The sequence below is a fragment of the Gekko japonicus genome, unplaced genomic scaffold, assembly GCF_001447785.1.
Source record: "Gekko japonicus isolate JY-2015 unplaced genomic scaffold, Gekko_japonicus_V1.1 scaffold254, whole genome shotgun sequence".
Taxonomy (NCBI): domain Eukaryota; kingdom Metazoa; phylum Chordata; class Lepidosauria; order Squamata; family Gekkonidae; genus Gekko; species Gekko japonicus.
Window position 1 is genome coordinate 1,175,276 of NW_015172010.1, and position 12,920 is coordinate 1,188,195.

The 12,920-nt window shown below is 40.5% G+C and overlaps 1 protein-coding gene across 1 annotated transcript in view; it reads left to right on the forward strand.

The window, feature by feature from the left end:
• PPARG (peroxisome proliferator-activated receptor gamma) overlaps window positions 1-12,920 on the forward strand; it is a 97,124-nt gene that overhangs the window by 73,331 nt on the left and 10,873 nt on the right. The window contains exon 6 of the mRNA XM_015420238.1: window positions 2,669-3,119. Coding sequence (XP_015275724.1) covers window positions 2,669-3,119 — 451 coding nt within the window. The remainder of the gene's footprint in view (window positions 1-2,668; window positions 3,120-12,920) is intronic.

Consider the following 12,920-nt stretch of genomic DNA (forward strand, 5'->3'; position numbering starts at 1 on the left):
AATCTGAATGAGCTAATTGGGACCTTGTAAATGGCTTTGTGATGCTTGAATGTCATGCCAATTGCATTGCCCACATAAATTATATAGTATATATTCATGTGACACTGTTTGCCTCTGAACATTGCAGAACCAGCCACCAGGCTATAGCTTGCCAGCATAAAGCTATAAATGAAGAGACACCCCTCTGTAAAATTACCCAGTCTTCTCAAGCTTAAGTTTGAGTACTATAGTCAAAGTAAATGCTCTCATTCAGTAAATAATGAGTAAAACTTTTATTATTATTTGTACTGTAATGGACTTTGGGCTCAGAAACATCAGAATGTTTACTATGGCCACAATTTTAACGCTATGTTCCTCATTTTAATTGTGGTCACATCTGCGTCACATGTAAATGATTGGTAATGCTCAAGTAGTCCATGGAATTACTAAGTAACCAAGACTTTTCCAGAATGTTCACCATTCACTGGCCATGGCAGGTTACAGAGTCCATTTCATCGGTCTCAAGTTGGCACCGGTGTGTATCTTCCTCTGTTAAATTATTGCTGGTGACATTGCAATAGAGCTCTGATGGGTTTCCTGGGCATAGCTGTCTCTTTGCTGACCCAGAAAGTCCTTGAATATTAGCCACTCACTTTCTTAGCCACTGTGAAATGTTTTACTCCACCATTGCTCCCTGGCTTCAGCATATGTGGACTGAGTCTTCTTTGTTTGACTATATGGCTCTCATTCTAGTTATGACCTTTTCCATATAACACAGCAGTGAGTAGGGATAGTAACATTAATATATACTGCTAGAGTGGCTGAAGAGCAATCCATGTTGCAACGAAGAAACAAGAATAATTATGCTTATACAAATATTAAGGCAACACCTTGATTTTACATACAGATACTCTGGCATATTTAGTGTGCTTTGGAGATTGCAGCCATGCCTCCTGATCCTTAAGCCTATTTACCTTAATTTGATGGGATTAAGATGTGTTCTGCATATGTAGATTCATTGCTTATTAATAATATAACATGCTGATTTACATGTGTGAAGAAGCTAACATGCACAAGGCACCTTAGTGCATTCATGAGAAGTGAGAATGATGTTGTAAGTTGCTTTGGGTCCCCACAGGGGAGCCGAGTAGGGTGTAAATATCTAAATAAATAAATTTTCCCAGTTGACATTCCCTTAAGCAGAATATCTTTTTCAGTGATGGTTGTTCACACATTCACCTCTGAGTATGGCATTAAGTTTTATTCGTACAGGTTTAAACAAGGTTGCTTTGAGGTAGTTCGCAAAGGGTGTGGTCACATGCGTCAGAAAAAATGGGGGGAAACGAGGCTATTTCCTCTGGAGGAAATAGACCCGCAGTTGCGTGATCATGCCTCCTTTTGAAGCTGCAGGCGCAGCCCATCAGTGTGTGATCAGATGCAACTGCGGGTGAGTCGGGGGGGTTGTGCCGCTTGTTTCCCCATGCGCTTAAATGAGGAATTGATGAACTGCACCTCTGCACCGAGGGCTCCCTATGGGGTATGCGATGATGCGCATACTGTGAAGGGGGGGGACAATGGCACGGAGTTGGGATGGCCTGATCAGACCGTCCTGATGCCATGAGAGTGCGCTGGAACAATTAGACAGGGAAATCCATCTGTGGTCCATCACAACCCATTCACTACCAGATTTTTCCCTGGTGTCTTTTAACTCTGCTTCTGCAGCGGAGCAAAACAGGCTGCCGACAGCTGCGGGGTGCTTCCCAGATGTTGTTGTCTGATCGCGCCCTTTAAATCCACCCAGCATTCATCTAATTGTGCGTATGATTGCAGCTAAATTATCAATGGATATTTTTTCCAAACCAGACAGAGCCACGGTGTCAAGTGTATTTAGTAGCAAATTTCTTACTATTAAGTATGTTTATCATATTACTACAAATCTTTCAGTATTTAAGCTTTGTAACTTTATGATAGATAGATAGATGATATGTGATAGGTGATAGATGGAGCTCTTTCTAGAGAAAATAACCTCTACATATCACACATTGGATTATCGAAATAAATAGTTAAATTTAGTTTTAAAGATATGACACTGGTCTCTCAACAAACTCTATGAATTTTTTCAAAGGCTGTTTTATGAGACTAGGAACAAAACACGTTGATGAAATAGTGTGTAGGTCCAATATGGTTTTCAAATGATAAAATGTTCCTAGTTTTTCCATGATTGCTGCTACTTTTGATTATGTTTATCTTAAGGGAAGTTATGGCTTTATTTACAGAAACAAAAAATCAGCTTGTTAGCTTGGAGCAATTTGTAAAACTGATTTCCTCCAAAAGCCTAGTGTCCTTGCAAATGACGGAGTAGTTTAAATGCTGAAGCCTTGTTGGTTTTCCTCTTTCTCTTACTGTGCAGTCAAAGCAGAATTATACCCTTGAATAGAATTTGAAGCCCATTGGCTTCAGTAGACTGAAAAGAGTGTTAAATCTGTTTAGGATTCCACTGTAAGGCTATTCATCCCCAAAATGACCACCATCACTACCCGTTAGTAGGATACATACACATGCCCTATAAACATATTTCCCTTTTTCAACGATGACATCCTCTCAAGTTTCAATGTACTTAGATTCAGCAGCACAACCTGATGCCTTATAGAAACGAGATATGAAACGTCAATTTCATTTTTCTTTTCAGCCATTTGTCATTTATGATATGAATTCCTTAATGATGGGAGAAGACCAGATCAAGTGCAAACATCTGACTCCCATGCAAGAACAGAACAAAGAGGTCGCTATCCGCATCTTCCAGCGCTGTCAGTTTCGCTCAGTGGAGGCTGTTCAGGAGATCACAGAATTTGCCAAAAGCATTCCAGGCTTTGTGAGTCTAGACCTGAATGACCAAGTAACTCTCCTGAAATATGGTGTCCATGAAATCATCTATACTCTCCTGGCCTCCATGATGAATAAAGACGGTGTTCTCATTTCAAATGGACAAGGATTCATGACTCGGGAGTTTCTGAAGAGTCTGCGAAAACCTTTTTGTGACTTTATGGAGCCCAAGTTTGAGTTTGCTGTCAAATTCAATGCACTGGAACTAGACGACAGTGATCTGGCAATATTTATAGCCGTCATTATACTCAGTGGAGGTAAGTGTGACAGAACCATAGTTATTGCTGAGCTACAAGGAGCCTTGAGGCAAGACTGGACACCTTGTGTCCCCTCAAACCATATTCAGGTTTGAGTACACTGTAATACTGCTTGACAAGGAACTTATGTCTTCTAAAACTCAGTTCACTTTACATATTCCCCAATGAGGCTGTGGTCCAGTGCTGGGTGGAGGCAGGAGCTGATGGAGCTAAAATAACCTTCTTAACCTCGGGGCACAAATGATGCAATCCTTGCTTTGGTCACACAGGCAGTTGGAAGGAAGTATGAGCTATATTATGTAGAAGTTCTTGAGACAATCCTGCCCACACTGCTGAGAATTTATGCAGATTCCATCACCACATATATTAGAGGTTCAAGGAGAGCCATTATACATCTAAGGAAATTCTCACAGTGAAGGTACTAGGGCATATCCCGTGAGTTCCCACTGAGCAAGTCTGCAGTTGCTTGACAGCATATGCATTGTGGAGTGCAGTCTCTCCAGCAATCCCCAATTGCATCATTCCCTGTCTCTGTCACTGTGTCTGTGTGTTTTACATGATATGACATATGTCAAGTTTAAAAGTACTTAAATAGCTAGTTGACACTTTTGTTCATTTAAAATGTAGCACAGTGACATTGTTTCATTAGGCTAATTAAAGCCACACTTAGCAAGTATACCCCCCCCCCTCAGAATGCCTTTACTTGAGTAGATTCAGGTGAGTAGCCATGTTGGTCTGAAGCAGCAGAAGAAAGTTTGAGTCCTGTGGCACCTTTAAGGCCAACAAAGTTTTACTCAAGGTATAAGAATGCGAATCTTGCATGAATAGGATTTCAAACAAATTGGTCCCTGCAGGCTCTGAATTAACTGAATAAAAGTGAATGCGATAGCGATGTGATCCTTGGAAGGTTGGGCAGAAGTGTTTTGAGCCAAAAAAAGACCTTTAGAATATAGGCGAATTGAGAGAGTTTTGGCATATTAATTAAAAATTTAACGATGAAAAACAGACCGTTCACTCTCCCATTTTTAACTGGAACAGTGTTCATCCTTTGACTGCAAAACAAATTCTGTGTAAGTTCAGCCATGTTTTTATTTTTTGTTGTTAAACATAACAGTGTGGTCTTTGTAATTTTAAATTTAAGCTCCCAGGAGTGTAACTCTCTCCAAAGTATTTTAATTATTTTGAGCCTGATTCATCAACTAATAGCAATATTAATTTGGCAGAGTTGCATCATTAATTATACCAACAGTGGAGCAGGGAATAACTACATAGCCTCTACTTTAATCTTCAGATTCTCTGAAGCTCATCCAATTGCTATATATAAAAATTATACCCAGTTCTCCTAAAGCTTTCTAGTTTGAGGCATCAGAGTAGGGACTCTCCATGCCTACAAAACTATAGTTTAAAATGACAGCTGGTTAAATCTTAGGGAAAGTCTGAACTTTCTTCAGTTTGCTAAAAACTCTAAGTGTAATCCTTACGTCTTTAGGGTGTTACTGTATTATGAACTGAGATCGAGGCAGCTCTTAAACAAAGCGATTTCATTTATTCAGCTCATAACAACACTAGACGAAAATACATAGAACCAGGCTGACTTATATACGATCAGAATGGGCAAAACCACACCCAACAAACAGATAACAACCAATAGGAACATGAAGCTTGGAACCAATGAGAGTGGTTCCCGCTGAAGACAAAGGCTTCTCTGATTGGCCCTTTAGGTCAATCCTTGCAATGCTCTTTTAATATAGAACCGTGCATAAGCTCACGCATGTCTTTATTACCTTAAGACATAACATAGTGCTACCAAATGATGAAGCACCCCGATCAGCTGATTGAAACATCAACAAACTCACTGGAAAGAATGAAAAGAAAAGAACACTGTATCTAGTCGCTCAGTATATTCACAAAGATGTGCAGCAACGACAGTTGTATTCCTAACCATCTCTGGCATAGTTACTAATACATGCAAGAGTGTTTGCATACCTGTGAGACTGTCACCACAATCAGGGCTCTTTTTGTAGAAAAAGCCCAGCAGGAACCCATTAGCATAATAGTCCACACCCAACAGCAGAAACTCATTAGCATATTAAGCCACACCCCTGACAGCACAGCTCATTAGTACATTAGGCCGCACCCCCATGTTACCAGAAGTGTGGTTATCCAGCCACACCCACCTTTTGCTTGTTATTCTGTTTACCTTGTTTGTTGTCAAAACCCAGGGCTTTTTTGTAGCAGGAACTCCTTTGCATGTTAGGCCACACACCCCTAATGTAGCCAATCTTAATGAGTTTCTGCTGTTGGGTGTGGCCTATTATGCTAATGAGTTCCTGCTGGGCATGGCCAATTTGGGAGCCAGCCGGAACTCCGTTCCTGTGCGTTCCTGCCCAAAAATAGCCCTGGTCATAGTTTGAGCTTACATATCAAAGAGGCCTACTGCACCAACATTGGACAATAAATCAAAAGAGTGGAAAGGGGAGAGGGGGACACACAGAACCAAAGAAATATATTACTGTTTCTGTGTAAGTGAACCTGACCCGGATAGGAAACCAGTTCTGGAGCTAAAGAGCACAGCCCAGTGGAAGGCCTCATCTATTATTTCCAGTATGAATGATAGTGACAGGAAGAGAGAGAATATCTTATATTCTAATAGTCAAGTGCAGGCCCCTCTGCAGATACTTAAATCTGCAGATTGGGCCATGCTGACAAAAAAATAGATAGTTCTGCAAAATTGGGGGACATGCTCAGGTTTGCAGAAACATCTGAAAATTTAAAAAATACATTGTGGGGGGGTTAAATCCCCCCTGAGACAATAACATTGTGCACAGAAAGATAACTCACCAGATGCAGTCAGCCTCTAGGCAGCCTCTTCCATCTTTGCCATGATGGAGACTCCTGATGACCAGGCCGCTGTCGTGACATGGCTCGCAGAGACCCTGCCCTGCTGTAGCATTGCCTGGGGGCCACTGCAGCCAGCACAATGACTGCACCAGCACCCAGGGACCCTGAAGTCACAGTTCCCAAGCAAGGGCAGCCCCAAGAAGGGCAGCCCAAGTGGAGATCAAGGCAGAGCCAGAGGGGGCAGCAGCCCAAGCCCTAGCCTAGGGAGAAGGAGGGACTCAGCTTGGGGGTGCTGAAAATGAGGAGTGGTAGGGAGAGAAAGAGAGAGGTGTAAAAATTGACAGAGAAGGGGTGGAGAAGAAAGAGAGGGACATGAAGGAAGATTGACTGAGGAGGGATGACGAGAAAGACAGGGGCATGAGGGAAGATTGTCAGTGGGGGCAGAAAGAGGGGGGAAATTGAGAAAGGAGGGGGGATGAGGGAAGGAAGCAAAAGCAGGGAGGATGGGATGCCCCTTCTCACAAGTTTCTTGTGGGTCCCTGCTTATAAGCTTAGAATGCTGACACACTGTCTTGAAATCTGTCTTGAAATTAGATTATTTATTTATTTAAAGCATTTCTGTTCCACTTTTTCATTCTACTTAGAGTCCCCAAGGTGGCAAATATTAAAATATATCAAAAAAATTAACATTTCAAACTAAAAACAGCATTTAAATACAAATATATAAAAACATTTAAAACAATTAATCAAAACACATAACATACAAGAAGGTAGAAGAACTAATAGGTGTTAGTGTGGGAACACAAAGCAAAACAAAACAAAAATGTGGGATTCAGTGAGTTTCCTTGGAAAAAATCGGTGATAGTGGCATTTAATATACCTTTTCGAAGACTAAATGCCTTTTATATATTATTCAGAATTTAATTCTGAATTAACTTCAAGATCCCCCCAAAAGCAATACCGTCTCTATGGTTTTTCAAGTGCATTTCCTCCTGAGTCATCCTAGTCTCAGTCAAGCCAAATATTATCTGCCCTTCACAGTAAATATTGCTTAAGAGCAATATTGTAAATATTTCATCAGAAATGCTCAACAAATTGAGGGAAATCTTTTATTGCAGAATAATACTATTTTAAATTAGTGGCGTTAGTTATTTCTTTATGTTAGCATGTAAAGTTTCCATGGCAACCTTTAAGAAGTTTACTCCTTCCTAAAAGGCTGGTTTTCTATGCTACACTTACCACACAGTACCATTTATATTCAGAACAAGACATCTGGATAGAATTTTTCCTGAACCTCTCTGTTCCAGATCCTGTCTTGATCTGGCTGATATCAGAAAAAGGAGCATTCAATACTTCACTGTATTTGAAATCCTTTGCTACTCCTGGTGAAATGTTTGTACTATATCCTCCTCCCACACAAGCCTAACTGTTAAAGAAATCTGCTGTTTTGACTCTTCAGATGTACAGGCTATGCTAGCTCTCATATAAGAGTAATAAGGGCTTTTTTTGTAGTAAAAGCCCAGCAGAAACTCATTAGCATAATAGACCACACCCAACAGAAAAAATTATTAGCTTACTAGGACACACCCCTGACAGCACAGCTCATTAGCGTATTAGGCCACACACCCCATGTTAGCAGAAGTGTGGTCATCCAGACACACCCACCTTTTGCTTCTTATTCTGTTTACCTTGTTTGTTGTCAAAACACAGGACTTTTTTGTAGCAGGAGCTCCTTTGCATATTAGGCCACACACCCCTACTGTAGCCAGTCCTAATGAGTTTCTGCTGTTGGGTGTGGCCTATTATGCTAATGCATTCCTCCTGGGTGTGGCCAACTCGGGAGCCAGCCGGAACTCCGTTCCTGTGCGTTCCTGCCCAAAAATAGCCCTGACCTTCCATACCACTCTCCGTTCCTGTGCATTCCTGCCCAAAAATAGCCCTGAGAGTAATAATTTAGGTTGGCTGTTCAACCAATACACACAACTGTTTGCATGTATTCTCATAGGGCCTAACTTGGAATTTAGTAGTTTGCACAAAGGAGACAAAAGCTGCGAATCTTACCAGTGAAAAGTTCTAAACAAAATTACAAAAATGCAGGTTTCTAGATTTCATCACTGACCTATCCCTCACTATAAGGGATGATGCTAAAGCCATTGTCAGCTTGATTCTTTAGGTTTAAGGGCTTTTTGTATAAGATATCAGTATGACATAGACTAACAGACATTGTTTGCAAGTATTAGTCTTACATAGAAGATCCCATAACAGCATTGAGGTTTCTTCTGAAAGCTCAGCATCAAGCTTAGTACCAAGTGATTAGAGTTCAGTGTGTTAGTTGGTCCAAAAAAGTCTCTGTTTGGGGACCAGATGTGGATCAGAACTGTGGTGCAGTGCAAGGGGGTTCCTTCCTATACCATTTCTCTGCCTTAATATTATACACATGCACACAAGCTGCTTTAAACCCCACTAGGGAAATGACAAGTTTCAAAGCAGTCCAAGAGGGACTAATGCAGTACTGTAGCCCCAATACATATTGCCCGCCAGAGCTGATTTTAGATCCAAATAACACAAACTGGACTTCCAGTCACAGAACTCTGTCCTACATAACTTTTCGCCCTTAGAAGCCAGGGACTAAGTGAGATTAATATTGGGGTCTTCCCTGGGTGTAACTTCCAGTTCTTACCACGCTTTTCTCTATGCTCCAACAGTCTTTCCTGATTACCTATTTGAGTTCTTTGCAACAAAAATAGCAGCTGAACACAAATGAAACTTCTGTAAAAATAAAGAAACATGGAGTTAAGTATTTTAATTAACCACAGGCTGTAAATCTAAATATAAATGCTCATTCAAATGAGGCACAACAGTTAATTGTTCCCATTGTTTGTTAATTAAGCACACAACTTTGTCATTTTCCCCAGTTTCTTTCTTTGTGGTTTTTCTTAACATGACTCAAGAGTAATGTTTTAGTTTGCTATTACCCGAGAACAGGAAAATATAAAATTATTTCAAGAAATGTTCTATTTAAATTAATGATTAACAGAGATCTTAGCTACTCAGAGAGTTTTAGCTAATCTGAACTCTTCTGACCTTTTGCTTTGGGCATATTCACTGTCATTTGAGAGAACGTGAAACACTCAGATATGAACTGCCAGATTTCCATTAAAGTAAACCCAAGTGTATGTGCTTTGCTTTCGAATCTGAAATCTCTAATTTTCAGTCCAGAATATCTGTTTTGGGAGGGGTATTTGCTCCAATTAAAAAAAAATAGGGGAGAAACAGATACCATTTACAGTACTATTGGCTGTTTACAATACTTACAAGTGTCTGGGTTTGCTGAGTTTCTAAGCAGAATTTGGTTTTTGCTACTGTTGTTGTTCTGTTGGCCTAAGAATGTTGTTAAAAACTCGAGTTTGTAAACATGGAATACAGTCTGGATTTTAAGTAATCTGAGTAGTATAAACTGGATTGGGAGCAAATACGGCTCTCCGGTTTCCTATGATGTCCTGATGAGCAGTTTCTGCATATTCCAAGGCCTAGAAAATGAAGTATGGGCCTATGTTAAACCCTCTATTCACTTGTACGTCATAACTTTGTACAGGGAAAGACTGGTGCCAATACATTTTTTAAAAACTCCTCCTATGGTGACTGTAACTACATAGATAGCAGCCTGTATGTACTGTGAAAAAAGCTAAACAGCCATATTGGCCCACACAAAATCCAGAAAAAAATCAAAATCTATGTGCTAATGATGGAACGTTCTGTCAAGTCACAGCTGAATTATGGCGACCATGTAGGGTTTTCAAAAGACATTCCGAGGTGGTTTCTCATTACCTGCCTCTGCATCATGACCCTGGTATTCCTTGATGGTCTCCCATCCAAATACTAGTGAGGGCCAACCCTGTCATACCTTTTAATTTGGGCCAACAAAAATGGCACTATGTATGTACTGTCACCCTTATAAAAAGAGATGTGACTCCATGCAGTGGGAGGCTGAAACCTTAGGATAACTGGCTCTCTAAATGGTTAGCATCACCATGGGAAAGCTGGAAGGCAACAAACTGTGCAGTATTTGCTACCCTTTCCCACTCTATTTAAATAGAGGCCAATACATTATAATTTTATTCTGTTTTTGAAATTACTATGAAAGTTTGGTTTTGGAAATCTGGTGCGGCAAACTATGTAAAGAGGAATAAGAATGGACTTCTTAAGCATTCTGCCACTCGGATGCGTCCTGTCTCGCTCTGATGGGGTCGCGCTGAGACCCGGCTGACGGGAGGGGTCCAAGTTCGTCCCGGACCTCCCCGGGGTCTCTGTAGGAGACTCTCAGCCTGGGGAGCTGAGGAGAGCCTGTTCCAAGGTGACGGCCAAGGAATTGAGGCTCACCTTATCCCCGAAAGGTACCGTCGCCATGGAGCCAATATGGCGCTTAGAAACGACTGCCGGAGCAAGCGACCACGATCAAAACTTTTAAAAGCTTCCAAAAGATCTCCAGGTCTCCAAACTGTGAGTTAAGCAATGATCAGGTGAAAAAGCGAACGGACCTTGGTAGTAATTGGAAGCGCCTAAGTTTGAAGCGTGGAGGGAGAGGGACCAAGCACCTCCCCCCCCCTCTTTTTGAAAAAGATTTAAAAGCAGTTTTAAATCAGAAATAAAAAGACTTTGAGCTAAAATAAACGCATAAGAAGTTAAGCGGATGCAAAAACTGCCAATATATACAAAGCGGATTCAAATCGTATAACTTTTGCCTTGTTTTGGAAAACTTACTTCTTGTTGATATTATGGCTGGGAGAGGACGGAGGGCGCCGGAGAAAAAACTGGTGACTGGAAATAAAATACCAACAACTCCCTCTCAGAACCAGGAAGTAACTACAGACTTTTCTTCACTGTTAGCAAATGCACTGTGCCCCCTAATGGAACAGATGACTAACCTCAATGCCAAACTGGACAGTGTTCAGAAACAACTGAATCAAATGGATAAAAGAACCTCAGTAACCGAGAAAATGTTGAAAAAAATGGAAAAACAGACTGAGAGTATCAACAAGAGAGTAGATAAAGCAGAGTAGGAAAGATCCTCCGATAAAACGCAACTAATACAGCTCCAGCTGGAAAGATCTACGTATGTTCTACGTTTCCATGGAATCCCTGAAGAGAAGAACGAGGACTTAAAAGAACTTTTGGCGGAGGCTTTGGCCCCATTAATGGATTACAAACAGGAAGACCTAGTGAAAGAGATGGATGTAGCCTACAGGACTTACCCGGATTTTATAAAGAAAAATAAACTCCCAGGGAAAACCTATTTAAAATTGATGAAACGATCTACCAGAGAACTGGTGTTAAAATGTACAATGGGAAAACCCTTAAAAATTAAGAATGAAGAGATAAAAATATTAAAAGACATTCCTTTTGAAGTCAGAAAAAGGAGGAAACTATACAGGATGCTTACTCTCACTCTACAAAAAAAGGGAGTACCATATAGATGGTTATTCCCGGAAGGACTGAGCTTCAATTATCTGGATGAAAAATACAAAATTGACTCTGTTCCAAAGCTGAAAAATTTATGGACCAAATGTTTAACTCAAAATATAAGAAGAAAGAAAAGAACTCAAAACCAGATCAGGAGGAAGAAGAATCCTATTCACAGGATTCAAAAAGCATTACTTCCATATCACCAGAAACATCCGAATCGGAGAAAGGAGCAGCCACCCCCAAACTCAAGAAAACGAAGAAACGCAGGAAGAAAAGACTCTAGAACAAGAACAACAGTTCTTAAAGGCAGAATTTGTGCTAAGCTATTAAATGCATATTCTTAAAGTAATACTGTAATGAACCAACCTGTATACCAAACTTGTAACATTAGGTTAATAAGCCTTACTTTTAGCTAATTAGATCGTGATATGTATTAGCTTTCCCCAAATCCAATAAATGAAATAGTTTAGAATAGTAGCTTCCTTTCCCCATCTAGTAGTTTTTTATGTATTAGTTTGCCCTCTTCCCATTTCCCATAGCTATAGTGTTAGGGTTTTAGTTTCCCTTCCCCTTCCAACTTTTAGTTGTAGTTTTTGTAGTTTATAGAAAATACAACTAAAGAATTCCCTTCAGGGGGCATAAAAAAAAAGAGGAATAAAAACAATAGCTTAGCCAGTAACAGATCTCTAAACAAAATACAAAGTACATAGGCTGTAGGGTACAAAATCAGCAATAATAACAACACTTTAATAATACATAAAAATAACTGTAATAACAAACGATAATCTGCAGGTTTTCCAGCCCATCAAAAAGGTCTGGTTGTGCAATCTGAATCCACAGCCAGAGCTCCTGCACTTGAAATGCGGCCACACATTTGATTTAAATGCGGAAATACATATAAACAATTCTGTATCTTTTGCTCTGTAACACAAAGTAAGTAACCCATGACCTGATGTTATTGTGCTGTGTATTTTCCCAGCACTGACTTTGGTAGCCATGACGTTGGCAGTACCAAGGAAACACACAGTATAATGACATCAAGACATGGGCTAAGGTGAGCAAGGCATTCTAGCATATTGAACTGAGCCTAGTAATGAGCTTGGTAGTAGCCCGGTAACCAATGCAGATGTGATATTTTCTCACCTGCCTATACTCCTCAACAGAAAGCAGCCAGGAATCTGCAACAACTCCAAGCGCTTCCCCACACTCCCAGACCAGTTCTCCCACTACTTAGGGCTCTTTAGCTTGGAGAAACGACGACTGAGGGGTGACATGATTGAGGTTTATAAGATTATGCATGGGAAAGAGCAGGTAGAGAAAGAGGTACTTTTCTCCCTTTCTCACAATACAAGAACTCATGGGCACTCAATGAAATTGCTGAGCGGTCGGGTTACAATGGATAAAAGGAAGTACTTCTTCAGGCAAAGAGTAATTAACACTTGGAATTCACTGCCACAGGAAGTGGTGGCGGCTACAAGCATAAACGGCTTCAAAAGG